At 42.8% G+C, this 17859-nt stretch overlaps 1 protein-coding gene across 1 annotated transcript in view; it reads left to right on the top strand.

The window, feature by feature from the left end:
* The first annotated feature begins 631 nt into the window (after positions 1-631).
* NMNAT2 (nicotinamide nucleotide adenylyltransferase 2) overlaps positions 632-17859 on the top strand; it is a 135658-nt gene continuing 118430 nt past the window's right edge. The window contains exon 1 of the mRNA XM_069459737.1: positions 632-716. Within this exon, the coding sequence (XP_069315838.1) occupies positions 632-716 (85 nt within the window). The remainder of the gene's footprint in view (positions 717-17859) is intronic.

A 17859-nucleotide genomic window follows, 5' to 3' on the forward strand; every position in this document is an offset into this window, starting at 1 on the left:
AGCCACTAGGTCAAGATTTGGATTCAGCTCAATAGTTTGGAATCATCAGATAAGGGGAAAAGGTTAAGGCAAATTCTACTGAAATTAAAAGTCATTTCTCATTTAAAATTTTGAGGAAGAGAGAAAAAAATTCTTAAGATCAAACATTTTTGCAGTTGAAGATGTTAGAGAAAGTAGATGGGGACAGACAAATGTTAGGGAGGAAAACTAAATCAGAAGGAGGCAAGAGAAAGAGCTCACATCGTGCTGTAAGCATTCGTGGTTCTGGGCTTGGGTACGACTTCTTGCCTTTTAGATAAATTTCAAGCAAGAGAGAATGATGGAGTGAAGTGCGGTGGGGACCAGAGAAGGAGTAGGGTAGGGCACCAGGACGAGAGACGAGAAAGAAGCTAGAAGAAGAGAGAGGGACGAAGGGAGGAGAGAGGCGAGCAATACAAAAGCAGCCTCGGATCTCGCCGGCGCTGCAAGCGTTAAGGGGAGGCGGGGAGTGACGCGGTTTGCGTCTGGAGCGGCTCCTTGGAGTCCACAGCATCCACAGCCCGAGCCTCGCCTTCCTTTCTCCCTCTGCAGACATATCGAGACACAAAAAGAGAGGCAACCCCTAGACCAGCGCTAGGGACCCACCCGCACCATGACCGAGACCACCAAGACCCACGTCATCTTGCTGGCCTGCGGCAGCTTCAACCCCATCACCAAAGGGCACATTCAGATGTTTGGTGAGTCCTCCCGCCCACCCCCGGAGGCTGCTTCCGCTCCGCTCGGGTCCTCGGCACCTGTGTTTTCCCGGCGACTGAACGGGAAGGCGTGCGCCCCTCCGGAGGGGTCTGCCGGCCGATCCCGCCGGCGGGGGCTCAGCCCTTCTCCTCCCGACTCGGGGGAGGGGACGCAGGCTGCGTTTCCCGGGCGTCGCTCGCTCGCTCGGGCCAGACCCGGCTCGCAGGGGCGGCCGGGGGTGGGGGAGGGAAGAGGGCCGGAGGTGAGTGTCGTTTTGGGGTGGGTAGGGGTTCGAGGTTGGAGAACTGGAGTGCCGCGGTGCGGTGGTTCGGCTCCGTGGCCGGCGGGGACCGGGATGGGGGCAGAGGTTGGGGCGCGGAGAAGGGAGGAGGGGGAGGATGGAGATAACGTGCTGTTTGTTTAGGATGGGCTGGAAGCTCGAAGGAGTTAAATGATGTATCAGCCTCGGAGACATACGCTGGCACACAACACGCCAGTGACAGGGGCTGAGGCTTCAAGGAGATTGATTCAGGGTTTGGCTGATGGTTCGGGGCGGCGCAGGGGCGAGTGTTGGGGACTGTGGACCGTGTATCGCCCGCGCGAGGCGGACACTGAGTGAACGGGGAGGGGAGGGGGCCTTGGTCCGCCCCGGCTTGGCCGCCGGGACTCGCTGCCCAGGAAGGGGAGGAGGCGGGGCGGCTGCTGCGGGAGGCCCTTCGCGAGCCGGTGTGGACGGATTGGGGCCCAAGTTGGCGGAGGCTCTGCCCGGGGAGGCGATGGCACCCGGAAGGCTGGCGGCGTGTGAGTGTGTGTATGAATGTGTGCGAGTATGTGCGTGTGCGCGTGTCGGGGGGAGGGGAGCGCATCATCGAGCGTTTGTTTCTTAGAAGCTTTGGGGCGTGGAGCGAGAGGCAGCTATGGGGGCTCCTGGCCGCTGGTTTGGGGTCCAGCGGGGGCAGGGGAAAGGCGACTGACCAATGCCCATTGGAGATTTCGCGCCACGGGTGGGGAAACCACGCGGTTTCGCAGCTGCTCCGGTAGGACCCAAAGGCGCGGGGGCGTGCGCGTTTGGACCCTTACAGAGGGACACGGAGGTCACTTTAGAACCAGGAATCGAGGAGAAGTTAGAAGTTGGAGGTGCCTTTTCCTGGGCCTGAGGGCAACAAGGAACAGGGGAGAGCGAGGGCTGGGATGGATGAGACCGGCGAGGGCCTGACCCGGCCGGCTGGCAGGCGCTCTCCGGAGGCGGCGGTGCTGAAACGCAGGGCGCGCAGCAGCTGGCTGCGGACACACGTGTCCTCCCCGGGCCTGAGCATTGCGTGAGCCCTCCTAGGGCTGTTTCATGAAAGCCACGACATATTGGTAAGGACCAGGCGAGGTAGCCTAGGCTAAAAATATTCATCTTTAAACCTAAAAGGTGCGCCGAACTGGGCCCGCTTGTTATTACAAAAACCTCATGAAAAGAATATAGAACTACTTTGAGCAGAGGGCAAATCAGGTAGGCACATTTACACGATCGAAGGAGGGAAACGGAGAGAGAGCCATCCCTTCCTCGCCATTCCTTCAGCTTTTAAAAGTGTTTTATTGGGAACTAATGCCAATTTGCCTATTAAATAAAGACTTTTGTGAAAGTATCAGGGTAGACCAGAGCATCCGTCTTCTAAAGGAATATCGGTACCTTAGGAACATTCTACTTTCACTTTCTTTTCATTCTGGTGTCTTCACCCCTCTCCTTCTTTTCCTCAGTGTCCATATTTCCTCTAGCCATTTAACGTGGATGTACTTTATTCCTCTCTCTTGACCAGGCAGGGATGGGCTTTCCTTTGGACCTCCTTGGCTCTAGGAATCTTCAGTGACCCAGCAGGTACTCCCCCTTTATCCCTGAGCTACGGACGTAGTTATTCCCACTTGTTTTAGATTAGAAGAGGAACAGATCTGATTGAGAACCAACGATTCTGTCTTGCAGCAGAAGATACTTCGGTGACAGTGATAAAGGCTTTTGTTAAGTGGATGCTGACCTGCCAATTCTCCACGAGCTCCGAGGATAGAATATGTGGAAATAGGCATGGATTTCAGCAGAAGGCTTTATGACACAGAATAGGTGAAAGGAGACTTGGACAGTAATGATTCTTTACTTGGTATTAGAACTGAGGACTACGGGAGAATATCTGTCAACAAAGCCCTTTGAGTGTCCATTAGTTACGTATCGTCCAAAGAACATCAGGGAAAGAGGATGTGATGTGCTCATTATGGCTTTAAGGAGCTTCTCACTTAATGAAGAATTCAGCACATAAACACGTGAAAACCAAGCAAGACTAAGAACACAAAATGCATATTAAACAGGTTTTTTTTTGTAGAATCTCTTATTGAGCTCTTCATAAATCTTTGAGCTCTTGATAAATTTTGTGCTTTATTTTTATAGAGCAGTTTCTGGTTAACAAAACCTTTTCATATATGCTACGTCACTTATTCCTATTAACAACCTTATAAGAAAGGTGTCATTATCTCCATTTGACAAATGGGAAATTGGCAAAGGTTAAGTGACTTTCCTTTTTTTTTTTTTTTTGAGACAGAGTCTCACTCTGTTGCCCGGGCTAGAGTGCTGTGGCATCAGCCTAGCTCACAGCAACCTCAAACTCCTGGGCTCAAGCAATCCTTCTGCCTCACAGCCTCCCGAGTAGCTGGGGCTACAGGCATGCACCACTATGCCCAGCTAATTTTTTTCTATATATATATTTTTTTGTTGTCCATATAATTTCTTTCTATTTTTAGTAGAGACGGGGTCTCGCTCTTGCTCAGGCTGGTCTTGAACTCCTGAGCTCAAACAATCCACCCGCCTGGGCCTCCCAGAGTGCTAGGATTACAGGCGTGAGACACCGCGCCGGGCTTAAGTAACTTTCTTATGAGCCCACAAGGAGGGTGGGTGGCAGAGATGAGACTTGAGCCCCACATTCCTGATTCTTCTTGCAGAGGTCTTTGTACTGCACCAAAGGCTGGAGGAAGTGCCCATAATCTTATGACTGCATAATTCCATGAACACTCTATTTCCTTCAAACATATACTAACAGATTAGAATTAAATTGGCCATCAACTAAATGAGATTCCTAAATATGCACTTCCTTAATATCTTTTCCCCATCTCTAGAGAAGCTAGAATGATTTCTGCTTTTTAAATCGCTTTTAAAAATTTCTCCCCAACAACACAGAAATAACTAAAGTAATTAAATTACCAAACTTTCTTTAAGATGCCCAAAATTTGCAATAAAATTTTTTAAAAAGACACAAACAGGACTTTGAAATTAGATACTTTTAATAGAACTCATATATTTTGAAATGCAATTGCTTACCAAAAAAAGAGAAAGACCATACACAAAAAGAGAAGTGGCATTCAGAACTAAAGACTCACTCTTTATCTTTGGAAAGTAGCACTGGTATAATTCTTCATATTTGTAAAATTTTTTAGAATGAGATTTTCTTTTACTCTGAAAGGGAAGTTGATATTATTCCTCCTTTTGTGACTATAAAAACATATAGAAAAAATAATATTTGTAATAGAGATAGTTGACAGGAATGTTTTCAGGGGTGAATAAAAGTTTTGGCAAAGGAAACCTATAAACTAATGATGTCATATTTCATGGGTCCACTTAATTACATAAGGAAATGTGAAGCTAGAAGTTGTTTTTTACATACAAGTTCCTAGTTTTTAAGTACATAGAGATTATACTTTAGTATAACTTTCTTTACAGTTATATTGCTATATTTGTCAACAAATGCACCACTAGGAAGCCAGAAAACAAGTTTAAATAGAAAAGTAAGAAAGGACTAATAGATTGGTTTGGCCATAAAGAATAGAGGAAATTGGGGGATTTCATCACAGCAGAAATACATCCTGTTTTTTGATGATTGCAAAATAACTGAATTTTTCAGTTTTTGTATTTCAAAATACTTTTGCTTTGAACAATGGAATCTTTTCTGTTCCTCTTGAAGGATAATGAAGAGGGCTCTTTACTTGCTATGGAATTGGAAATGCAGCCCCTATTGCTATAGCAAGAAATCATAAGAAAAATGAATTTGAGTTGCTGCTAATGTAAAGGGAACTACCAGAAATCAAGAAATTGTTTAATGTGCTTGAAACGCTTATATAAAAAAAGCCAGTAATCACAGTATTTTGTGCTTTTGTGCCACTATCTCATTGGATCCTATCCTACAAAGTAAACTGGATAATATTATCTTTCCCCTTTTACAAAGGCAAAGCAGAGGTATATGTGTAAGTCATTAGATCAAGATCATAAGAAAAAAATCAGCATAGAACCAGTTTATAGGTATCTGGACTTTCTCTCTCAGTCATGGTGCTTTTTCTTTATTCCCTTGTAATTGCAATGGCACCTATGAAAGAAGGAGCCATCTGAAATTAGCTGCCAATATAAGGTAATGAGAACCTCACAAATTTTTTCCCTTGGCCAACAAAATATATTCAACAAAGACATCTGTACCCAATATCATATGCTCATGACAAGAAGAGACTATTTCTTTTCTCAATATTTTATATTTTCCATTTAACTGTGTCATCAGAATATTCCTTCCACAACTCCCCCAACCCCCTCTTTTCTCCCCACTCTTTTGTTACCCCAGTGAACACCTATTCATTCTTCATATTTTACCATCAACAGTACTTTCTCAGGGAACCTCCACTGACCCCTAAATTAAGTCTGGCTACCCAGAGATTTGCTCCCACATCCCCTTACTCTCTCCATGCTATAACTCTCATCTCATATGTTTCATGACTATTTTCCATGCTAGACCTTAAGCTCTATGAGGACAGAAACAATGCCTGGTGTCATAACTGATGTATTTCTTAGTACCTAGTATGAGATATGCTCTCCATAATAATTGTTGAATAAATTTAAAAAGTGAATGTAAAGAATCTTTTTCCAGACAGAGGAATCAGCCACGTACAAGGTCAGGGGTGATGAGACAGTCGTGGTATATGAGAACAAAGAAAAGTTCAGGATGGCTCAAGGAGGAATGGAATGAGAGATAAGACTAGAGAGGTATGTGGATGTCTGATCAATTATGAAGGCTTGTAAATCATGAAGAATTTAGAATTTATTGCAATGACAATGAGAAGACATTGCATTGTTTTTTAAGTAAAAAGGTAACATAGCCATACCTTTTAAATTATTATTTATTTATGTATTTATTTAGAAATAGGGTCTTGCTTTGTCACTCAAGCTGGAGTACAGTGGCATGATCATAGCTCACTGCAACTTTGAATTCCTGGGCTCAGGCAATCCTCCTGCCTCAGCCTCCTGAGTAGCTGGGAATACAAGTGCGTACTATTTTATCTGGCTAATTTTTTGAAAATTTTTTTTGGGTAGATACAGGGTCTTGCCATGTTGTCCAGGCTGGTCTTGAACTACTGACTTCAAGCAATCGTCCCACCTTGGCCTCCCAAAATGCTGGGATTACAGGCATGGGCCACAGTGCCCAGCTTAAATTATGATTTAACTGAATTTTGAACATAGATTTGTGAGGGGCAAGAATGTGATGACCAGTTAGTCACATATTTCAGCAATAGAGTTCAAGCCAGAGAAGGTGGTCACCTGGCCCAGGTTGGTGGCAGTTGAAATGGAGAGTGAGTGTATTTGAAGGTTATTTAGCAGGTAAAAGAGATCCTCATTTGGTGATTTGATGAATGGGTGATGGTGAAGCAGTCCAGAGTAATTCGTAGATTTCTGTCCAGGGTGGATGAGTAGAGAACCCTGGAGGAGAAGCAGGTTTGATGGGGAAAGATTTATATTTCTTACTCTAAAATTTTGGAAATATATGTTCTAACCAAGCACTGATATAAAAGAAAGAAATACCTGAATTCAAAGTGTCTCTGTAGCTTGGAACATCTGAGTCTTGTAATGAAAGATTCCAGTGGGTTCCAGTTGACTTATTCAAATTTCTTTATGTAAGAAAGATATTAGGCTGGGCATGGTGGCTCATGCCTATAATCCTAGCACTCTGGGAGGCCGAGGCAGGAGGATCGCTTGAGGTCAGGAGTTTGAGACCAGCCTGAGCAAGAGCTAGACCCTGCCTCTACTAAAAATACAAAAAATTAGCTTGGTGTGGTGGCAAGTGCCTGCAGTCCCAGCTACTTGGGAGGCTGAGGCAGGAGGATCTCTTGAGCCCAGGAGTTTGAGGTTGCTATGAGCTAGGCTGATGCCATGGCACTCTAGCCCAGGCAACAGAGCTGAGACTCTGCCTAAAAGAAAGAAAGAAAGAAAGAAGGAAAGAAAGAAACAAAGAAAGAAAGAGAGAGAGGGAGAGAGAGAGAGAGAGAGAGAGAGAGAGAGAGACATTGAGATTCATTAATACTATGGAAATAAAAAGATAATAGAAAGGTTTTCTGGGTTTTTTTTTTTCCTATTGGAGAGAATCGAGATCCTAAATTTGACTGTTTTTAAATGTGAGATTGGAGACAGTTCACAAAACCATTGCAAAACAAAACTTGTCCATCACAGTGATGATGATTGTAATATTAACTCAAGTAGATGCTTGGGAATCCTACCTAATGCATTAGTAAGTTGAAGGTCCACTAATGGAAACTCATGGATCACTCACAGTAGTTCCACCGGCAGGAGCTATGTCTACTCATGACACAAGAAAAATGGGCAGAGAAAGAAAATTTAGACATTTTTGTTCACACAGACAGGTGGCTTGATTTACTTTCTTCTGCTGCATTGACTGAGCCGCATATGGACACAACTTACCTGTACGAGGCAAATCTCCCATCTAGGATTCATCTCAAACCAGGATATAATCAAAAAGAGCATTGATGGTCTATGAGTTTTGCAATGAAGAAATATTTATTTTCAGTTTCTCTTCTCTTTTTGTTTTACTTGATTCTATTCTGTATACCTGAGCCTTTTTGCTTAGAACTATCAGAATTAAGATAATTCAAAATATTTAATTCAAACTCTAATTCAAAATGGTTTAAATTATTGCTTAGTAGGAACATCCTTTGAATGTTATGAATCTCAGAGAAACATTTCTATACAAATTTCCAATTTTAGATCGAGTCAAATGAACGCCTAAAGTGTGGAGGCAAACTAAAAAGCATAACCTGCCAACACTCAAGTTTGAACCTCTCTGTTTCAAAGATATCCTCAGACACAGAGAAAAATACAAAAGTAGAGGGATTACATATATGTTAATATATATATTTTGTTAGTTTTCTATTGATAGGCAATAGCTGTGAAAGTAGTCTATGCATGACTGGAAAAGAGAATGAAAACCGTTTTGAAAGTGTTTCTTTGAAAATATTTAAGTCTAAATTTTACAATATCATTTTCCTTTCAGCCACCAGTACAGTTTCTGTATGTGGTGGTTGCTTAATTAATATTTAATGATGCTGTGGATTATACTTTCTAGTACAGTTCTTGCTCAATCTTAGCATTTTCAGATTATCCTGAATTGCTCAAAAAGCTCTTAACTATACAAAAAAATACATTAAATATTTTTTTCAGTATCTTTTTTTTTAACAATACTCAACACAAAATTTTGGTTAAACAAAGACATTTAAAATAATTTTTTAAGATTTGATGTTACAGACTAAGACTTGGGATATAGGAATTCATTTTATAGAGAATTGCATAACTCTATGGATATGTTCCATATCTCAGTATATGTAAACGCAGCATCAGTTTACAAGGAAGAAAGTTTTCCATTGCTAGAGATCTTCCAATTGTAAGCATTCTGTTGCATGGAACACATTTACTTTTTTTGGATACAGTTTGGCAGCCAGCCTCAGAAGTCTTTCAGCTTAAAAAGACGTTTGAATGGCTTACTTATATGGTGTGACCAAGGCCATCCTCCTGACGTTGGTTCCCTCCTCCTTTTGTATCTTGCAATATCTTCATGATTTATGAACTCTACAGCAAAGGCAAATGTTATAACCACTACCAGCATCATCATCTTCTCCATTATCATTCTAATAATGGAACAATCTTCTTTGAGCTTCTTTAAACCCTACTGCCATTAAACTGTTTTCCATTATATTTACCACATAATTCTTTTTCGTTTTGGATGAGTGAGCCAGCCAGGAAAATTCTTATAATTCTGGGGAAAAGGGCTTAAGAGGTTAAGGTAGCAAGGGAGCAAGACTCTGAAGCTAACCCCTGGAAGTGATGGCAGCTGAACTGCATCCGTTTCCTACTCTTTCTCCTGCATATTGTCTCCACGTGATTAGCCGTGCTGCAGCATGCTGACTTCATTTAATATTTATCAGACATTAGGAGGGTGAGTAAAATATAGCCCCTAGATAAGACTAAATGCCTATAGTTTTTCTCTTGTTCCAGTTGCTTAGGCCAAAAACCTTGGACTAATTCTTAATTATTCTGCCTTTTGCACACCCCATCTATGTCAGCAAATGTTTTGGAATCTATTTTCAAAATATGACTTAGACCAACCATCTGTCCCCATGTCCAACCCTGGTACAAACCACTCTTATCTTTCATTTGAATTACTGCAGTAGCCTTTTACTGGTCTTCCTGGTCTACTCTTGGCCTCATCACTCAATTCTTAACAAATAACTAGAGTGATCCTTCCAAAATTTAAGCCAAATCTAAGGCAGATCATATTGCTGCTTTGCTCAGAATCCTCCAATGGCTCCTTGTGTCACTCAGAGTCAAAGTCAAAGTCATCGTAATGGCCTCCAGGCCTCCATGATGGGCCACCTTCCCTCAACTGCCACCTTAACTCTTTCTGCCACCTCTTTCTGCTTCATTCTTAGCCAGCCCCACTGACCTTGCCTTAGAGTCTTCCTACTGAATATTCCTCTGCCTGGACTGCCCTCCCCCATGTCTCCCCATGTCTCATTCACTCTCCTTCTTGAAGTCTTTGCTCAAATGTAACTTCTCATTGTCCACTTGGCAGGTCCTACTCCCTTGATCACACAATTTAAAATCCTACCTCACACGCTCCCAGTCCCCCTTATCCTGCTCTATTTATATCTTTTCCCTTTAGCTCTTATCACCTTTTAACAGAGTATGTTATTTCCTTAAATGTTATGCGTATTATTTAACACTTGTCTCCCCAGCTAGAATGTGAGCTCCTCAAGGGCAGGGCCCTTTGTTTACTCTGCTCATTAATGTATCTCAGGCTCCTAGGACAGTGCCTGGGCCATAGTGAGTGCTCAGTCAATGTTTGTTGAATGAGTGAATGAATGAAATGTTAGAATTACCTAACATCCTTACCTTAAGTCTATAGTAGACTTGTGGGCAGGAAGGGTAGAGTCAGGAGGGCTCCATGGTGGTTGACTTGTTTGACAAGTGTCTATTGAGTTATGAATGAATGTGCTTCAGGCACCGTGCTAGGCCTAGAGATATGAAAATTGATGACACTCCTTCCCATGCCTTGGGGAGACCATTTTCTAGATTATCTCTAGAGGAGAGAAACAAACAAATTTAGCAATGTTATGGAAGAGGTGAGAATGGGGTGAAGTGGGAGCATGGGGGAAGAAGTTATCACTCTGGACATGGTAGGAAGGCCATCAAGGCAGGTGTTAGTGAGAGTTTGAGCTTGAAAGTCAAAGCTGCGTAGTGGAGAGGACAGAGCATGGCATTCTGGGTAGAGAGCAGGATATGTTTGGAGGCCCCAGTAGCACTGCACGTGAAGGAGTCTCCAGGGAGCTTGCTATATGGCTGGAGGGTAGGTGGGCACAGGGAGAGGCAGGAGATGAGAGAGCCAGAAACAGGTTGCGGGGGGCAGTGCCAAGTGGTTCAGACCTTCCCAGCACTTTTAGTGAGCCTTGAAGGGTGATGGGCAGAGGGGTATATGGCCGATGCTGGGCTTGCACCCCAAATGTCAGTGTTCCCCCTATTAGCAGTTCATTAGGGATCTGCCAACATGCTTTCACCTAAACATTTTAAAGTTACTATTTCTGCATTACTCTTTTAGATAAAGAGAGTTTTTTTCTTTTCTTTGTCATGATTTTATTTTTTGAAACGGAACCATGGTACAAGCCATATCTACTGATGGAATAAATATTAAATAAGTGAAAGATTACACTGCTGTACAACCTACCAAAATAACAACAAACAAATCACTCCCTGATGAGAAGTTGTTCTTGTCTAGGTTCTAAATTTATCTCTTATTGTGCTTTAATGAGATGCCCCTGTTTTTCAAGTATTCTCAGATTTGGTGAACTCAATTCCCTCTAGTTTTATCTTCTATGAGTTTTTGGAATTTGGATATGTGCCTGCCCTCTTTTCCACAGGCTTAATTGTCTGAAAAGTAAGTTCTATGGAAGCTTTCACACTTGTTTTTAGCTCTAATCCTAGAGGTCTTGAGCAAGTATATTTGCATTCTTGCAATAAAAATCTGGTTTTCTCTGACTTTTAAAATTATCATTATATCGTTTTAAAGACTCAAATAAGTTAGATTGCAGTGAGGGGTTGGATTTTCTGATGCTTTATTCTTCGACAATTTTCCAACCCTTTATCTGGGTACCCACAGAGGGGTGGAATATTCATTCCATGGAACTGAGATTAAAGTACATCAGTGACTATTCACATGTCTTTTGAAATATGTATGTGCTGATAAATATTTAGCAGTATGTGAATTATCACAAGAACTACAACATTTTTAAAATAAGGCATTTAAAAAAACTTAGAGACTGCAACTCATTATAAATTAAAATTAAGAAAGACAATAAAATAGTGTCCATGTAAATTCAAGCCATACTTGCTTCATTTACCATGAACCAATTTTGCTAAGCATGATTTAAAAATTATTTACTTGTTATGCCCCAGGGAATCAATATTAATAGATAATATATGTTCCCCTGCTGGGAACAATGTTGATAAAGGGTGGGTAAATGTCCCAGTTTTTCCTATCACTTCATTTTTTCTCTTTATATGGAAACTAATAAACTGAAGGGCTATTGATGGGAATACACTTAATCTCTTGGAGCCTTATTTTTTTCATCTGTAATAAAGGGTGATTGATATAACTCTGAGGTCAACAGACTGTGGCCTGCCGGCCAAATGTGGCCTGCTGCCTGTTTTTGGAAGGCCTCAAAGCTAAAGATGACTTCTACATTTATAAATGGTTAAAAAAATGTAAAAGAAGTATAATATTTTGAGACACACAAAAATTTTATGAAATTAAAATTCTAGTTTTCGTAAATAAAGTTTTATCGGCCCATAACCACACTCATTCACACATGTCTTACCTATGGATGTTTTTGCACAAGAACAACAGAGCTGAGTAGTTGCGACAGAAACTTCACGACTACAAAATCTAAAATATTCACTGTCTGGATATTTACAGAAAAAGTTTGCCGACTCCTGATAGAACTTAACTCTGGGTGTTGGAGTGAGAGTGAGTCTAAAAAGTTCTTAAAATAGCAAGTCCATGGAAGTCCATTACCCAGAGGAACTGTTTAATGAACAATTTTCAGTCTAAACCGAATCTCTAAAAAGACTCATTTAAGGAGCAAATGTAATTTCGATATCATAATTGTAATTTTTCTGGCTGACTGGGTAAATGACCATGCTCACAGTGGGGATGATTTTCTGGTGTTTGGTTTGCAGTAGACATTGACCGCCCACTCTGGCTAATGGTGGACGTTTATCTGCTGTTGAACGTTGGATATACTTTCCCAAAACACGTTTGTCCTTCTCTTGATTCACAGCTTCCTCCTTCTTTAAATTTAATATATTCATACCTTATAGTTGAGGATTAAAAAATTAGCACACCAGTGGCATCAGGCTTTTGCGGGCTGCTCTGGCAGTCACATCTAGATGTTTTTCTGCAGCGTGTCACCTCCCTCTGAACTTTGATAGCACTTGATTTGTACCTCTCTTATAGCACTTAGCACATTGTGCTGTGGGTTGTAGCTATTTCTGTTCGTGCTTCATATTCTCTATCCAATTTAGGCTCTTGCCAGGGTTGTATGGCTCTTTGTATCTATCTCCCAAGGTGCCTAGCACAGTGTCCTAGGAACATGGAAGATACTGTAAATATTGAGCAAATGAAGGAATGATTAAATTGTAAGGAATATGCAGAATCTCTACATCTAGGCAAAAGAGTTGATCAGAAAAAAGACAAACATTTGGGAACCAGGAAATACAGGAAAAGAGATTCAAGGAAGACAGGGCCAGAAAACAGGACAAATAGCAAACATGTGTTGCCAATGGCTTAGGGACTTCAAAACTGAGACAGTTCTTGCCTCCAGATAGGAGGGCTCATGCTTCCTAGAGGGGAACCCTGTCCCAGAGTGTAGTCTTTGGTATCCACAGTGGGACCCGCAAGTCATGGTTGGGAGCTACGAAGGATGTAACTTGGCAGGACTGAAAAATGTGGGGTGACGGGTGAAGGTGAACCCTGATATTGTCCACTGGCTTCTTCAGTCAGGTGTGCAGGACGTCTGGGAACGGTTTCCCAGGGAGGCCAAAGGAAGTTTGAGAGTGGCAGAGGGGTTGAGTTTTATTTTTATTTATTCACAGTTTGAAAAAGGTTCTATGACCATGGCACCTGGTAAAGGGAAGTTTTGTAAATTATTTACTCTACTTCAAACAAACAAAATGAACAAAAAACCCTTGGTTTATCAATTTTAAGTTTTCACCTTCAAACATCACAGAATCTCCATTCGAAGGAGATTTCAAAATCATGCAGATATTTGCCCAGTTCTGAAATCCCTTTATAAAATCTTTGTAAGTGTCTGTTCAATCTCTGCTTGAGATCTTTCAGGTCCAGAGAATGCACTGTTTTCCAAAGCAACCAAATAGCCTTGGCACAACTGTACTTTTTTCAAGATTGTTCCCTTCACCAGCTGACACTGGGCTTCCTGATACTCCTAGGTATTCCTTGACATCCCTGGGGCAGGTCTGATCTCTCTTCTACTCTGACACACAGCTAGCTGCTCCGTCCTTTCCACTAGACTTGTCCTTGGCTTGGCAAGCCATAGTTCCTTCGGCTGGGCATTCATTACCATTTCTAGTGTTCGTAGCACCCCCGGCTCATCTCCTTTAAACATATTCTCGCTGTCTGTATCCCTTTTACGTCCAATTCATGACACGGCAGTCTGATATGATCTGACTGTGCTGTCGTATCTGTTATTGAGCTTAGCATAGGGAATATTCCCTTTACTTGGGATGCTGTGTCTCTTTTTTTCTTTTTATTATTTACGTATTTATTTATTTATTTTTGAGACAAGGTCTCACTTTGTCACCCAGGCTAGAGTGCAGTGGCATTATCATAGCTCACTGCAGTCTCAAACTCCTGGGCTCAAGTGATCCTCCCGCCTCAGCCTTCCGAGTAGCTGGGACTACAAGGCACACACTGCCACACCCGGCTAATTTTTTCCATTTTTTTAGAGACAGGGTCTCGCTATGTTGCTCAGGCTGGTCTTGAACTCCTGGCCTCAAGCAATACTGCCTTGGCCTCCCAGAGCACTAGGATTACAGATGTGAGCCACCACGCCTGGCCTATCTCTTTCTAATTGAATTAAGTAAAGCAAGCTATGACGACCTGTATGCTAAGATGTCCTCACATTGTGAATAATTGGTCAATTTGGTGAACTAAACTGCTAAACTAGTCCAATTTATTAAAAAAACTAACTAGTATATTGCTGAAATGTGCTATCTTTTAGAACATTGCAGGTCAGAGCACATGCTTAGTTGTATGAGATGTTAACCACACACTAGGAGTGACAGCCTACCTGTGGAATAAGAAAGAAACTTTGTAGTTCCCAGCCAGGGCTGAGACTAAGAGTTTCTGAATTCTGAAATTATCAAGTTTTTTGATATTTTGCTGGAGGGGCTGTTGTATTTTCAATGAGTTCCTTTGAAAGCTCCAAGTCAACTTGTCTGTGTTTAAAATTCCTGCTTTTGTCAGACTCCTCCCCTCATGGCCATGCTGTGGACACTGCCCTATCCCCAGGGCTCCCACAAGAAAGCCCTTGTTCCCTGCAATGGTGACTTTGTCCCAACAGAATCATATTTAAATTGGGTAAGATAGAATCTTCAAAAAAAAACCCAAATAATAAAAAAACATTTTCTTATGAAAAATTCCAAACATCTGCAAAAGTAAAAAGAATGATACAAAGAACCCTGATGTATCTATCACCTACCTTCAATAATTATCAATTCATTGCCAATTTTGATTTATTGACATCCTTACCTACTCCGCCACCCCTGCCCTATATTATTTTAAAGCAAATCCCCAGAATCTTATTGTTTCAAGGTGAGCTCTTTTCAGTGGGTGCATAATTGCTTCTCTGTCTATCTGACCTCCAGTTACAGACAGAATCTTTCTCTTCCCCGTCTCATGTTTGTTTGACCGTTCAGGTTGCAGACAGATCTGGCACGGGGACGATGTCTAATTCCTATCTTTGAGCAGATATAATAATGCCTCCACGCCAGTCAACAGCGGGTGACACTTTAGCATCCGTGTTGCCTTTAAAGCATGGGATTTGTGGTCATTCCCATCTTTGTCACGTCATAGAGGACCTGGGAGGCTTCCCTCCAGAGTGGAGCTCCCACTGGCCACCGTGGGTCATTCTTCCCCTGCGTGGAGCACGGAGCTCTTCATCCCCATCTTTCAAAGCCATCGGTGTCTGTGTTAGATGTTCCTGTGTCAGTGGTTCTCAGCCTGAGGGCCCTCCACAGCCAGGGTTTCTCATAAATCAGAAATGTTTCCAGGATTTCTGAGCCTGCGCATTCACCCCCAATATGGCACGGGCTCGCTGAGTATCAAGCTTCTGGGCTTTTGCTGGAATTATTATCAGTTTGGTGACATAAACTCCTACTGGCCAGGAGTCCACATTGGTAGCTATAGATATCTTTGATGAACAAAAAAAAAAAATGGGACCTTTTTTCCTTCCATTCCTTCCCAAGAGGAGAAAAATAATTAAACGGATCCTGTTTGGTGACAAGGTTGGCCCCTTGTAATAGCATTTAAATTCTTGGCTTCTATTTGGCCCAACTCTAACCTCTGTACAAAATTAAAATAAAATCCTTCTTGCTGGTCCCTTAATCCTTCCCTTATGCTGCATTAAACCACCTTTTCCAAGTGTGTTATCATGCGATTTTGTCATGCTTTGCATTTAAATGTAGTGAATAAAGAACTCCCCGCTGAACCCCTTAAGGAATCTTTAAACCCAACATCCCAGTTTGCCCAGTAAATCTTACCGCTATGAATATTCATAAAAAAGGCCCAGAACAACTTCTCCACGTGGAATTTGCCCTTCCTGCTACACCTACTTGGTTAAGATTGGTTCTTTGTGGTTTCATCTGTGGTCATGTTGAGCTTGCACAAAGGATGGGGAAAAAATGGGGAGAGAGAGTAAGGGCAGGCTCCCCAACGGCTACAGAGGTTCCTTGACACTATTTTCCTGGCTTTGTGTCCCACCCCTACCTGCTCCCGCCCCCCACTCTGGACAACCTGTGGTCATTTACACACACACATTTCTTTTAGATGCAGATTGGTTTATTTCAGGCTGCTGAATGTAAAAAAATTTTTGTTCTTTAAAGAAATGCAAAAATGATGTGGTTCTGCAGTCTTGAAAAGTCAGGGAAGGGAGAAGGAGGAACAAGATAGGGCATTTATGAGGAAGCCATGCATAGCGGATGTGTTTCTGCAGTGACGAAAAGGCTGGGAAGTGGGGAAGAGGAAGAAGATACCATGTTGTTTATGGGGTATTGTTTTCTTGCATGATGACAGCTTTGGGGTAAAGTCTAAACTTTAGAAATTAAAGGGATAGGGAAGTGGAAAGAGAACTCGACTTGTCAATTAGGTGAGGTTCTCTTGCCAGCCTTCACAGAGCACAAGAGCCGACTGTCAGCCCCAGACCCTTCAGCAGGCAGGTTTGGCGCCCCTGTCGGTGGGGGTTTGGGGAAGCGGCTGAAAGGCAAAGGAGGGCGGGTTATTGCCATATAGGGACATTATGAGCTGGCTGGGATCTCAGAGAGGCCTGCGGACATGTAGACATTGTCAGTGAGCGTCCAGAAGTCACCAGAGAGGCAGCTTGGAGTCCAGGACAATTTGCCCTTTTCTTTTCTGTAACTGCTGGTGGCTTAATTGTCAGTGGGAATAGGGTGACTGGTGAAGACATCTGCCTGGGCCCACTGGGCAGAGGACCTTGTTGAGACGCCAGCCCTTGGTGGGTTCTGTAGGAGAAGGCTGGGGGAGGCTATGCTCCTAAGCTCCCTGGAAAAGAGGCAGGTTTGGCGCTGCTGAAGGGTCTGGGGCTGACAGTCGGCTCTCATCCTCTGTGAAGGCTGGCAAGAGAACCATGGTTTTTGGCCAGATTTCTGCTCCTGCCCTTACCCCCTTGCCTTTTCTCACCCTCACAGAGCCTCCTGCTGGAACTGATGGTGACTTAGGGTAGAGAGAGGCTCCGCAGAGTGGAAAATAATCAGATTTGCAGTTGGAAGAGACTTCTGAGGTCATTTCTTTGCCTCTTGGATACTTTCCATGACAGGGAGCTCATTTCCAGTTTCTTTCATTGCTAGGCAGCTTCATTTGCTAGAAAGCTCTTCTGTCATGAACAAAATCTGTGCTCATAAAACTCAGCGTTTGTCTTAGTGCTGTCTTCTGAAGCCGTCAATCAGGCTCTGTTTTATTTAGCTTTACTATCACTCCATTCCCTAGCACCGGGACTGGAATCTTGAACACCTTTGATACCCAAATGCACAATAATACATTTGTAGCGTCCCTGGCCAGCATTTCCAGCACGGACCATCCCAGTATGAGATGGAGGATTTGTGGGCAACAACTTAGTAAGTTATCACGGGGCATCTCTAACATAGCTCACCTGCTCTGCTCCCATTAACCTCCAGCCCTTTCCCCTTGACAGCACCATCATCCCCTGACATATTTTCGATGATTTATTTATTTGTCTATCTTTTCTCTAAGAATATAAACTCCATCAAAGTATGACCTGTCCTGATTTGTATCATCCTGCACTGTGTCCCATGCTGAGAACAATGCTGGAATCTAGGAAGTGCTGGATTAATATTTGTTGAACGAAGCAGGAGCCAAATTAGGGGAGTGAAGGTCCCAGAGCTGTCAGAACTCATCTGAGCACTGCAGAGAAGGGCAGGGTGTTATTTTAAAGGTCGACTGGTACAAGCAGCAATGGCCCTGGAGTCAG

Source organism: Eulemur rufifrons, chromosome 27 (assembly GCF_041146395.1).
Source record: "Eulemur rufifrons isolate Redbay chromosome 27, OSU_ERuf_1, whole genome shotgun sequence".
Taxonomy (NCBI): domain Eukaryota; kingdom Metazoa; phylum Chordata; class Mammalia; order Primates; family Lemuridae; genus Eulemur; species Eulemur rufifrons.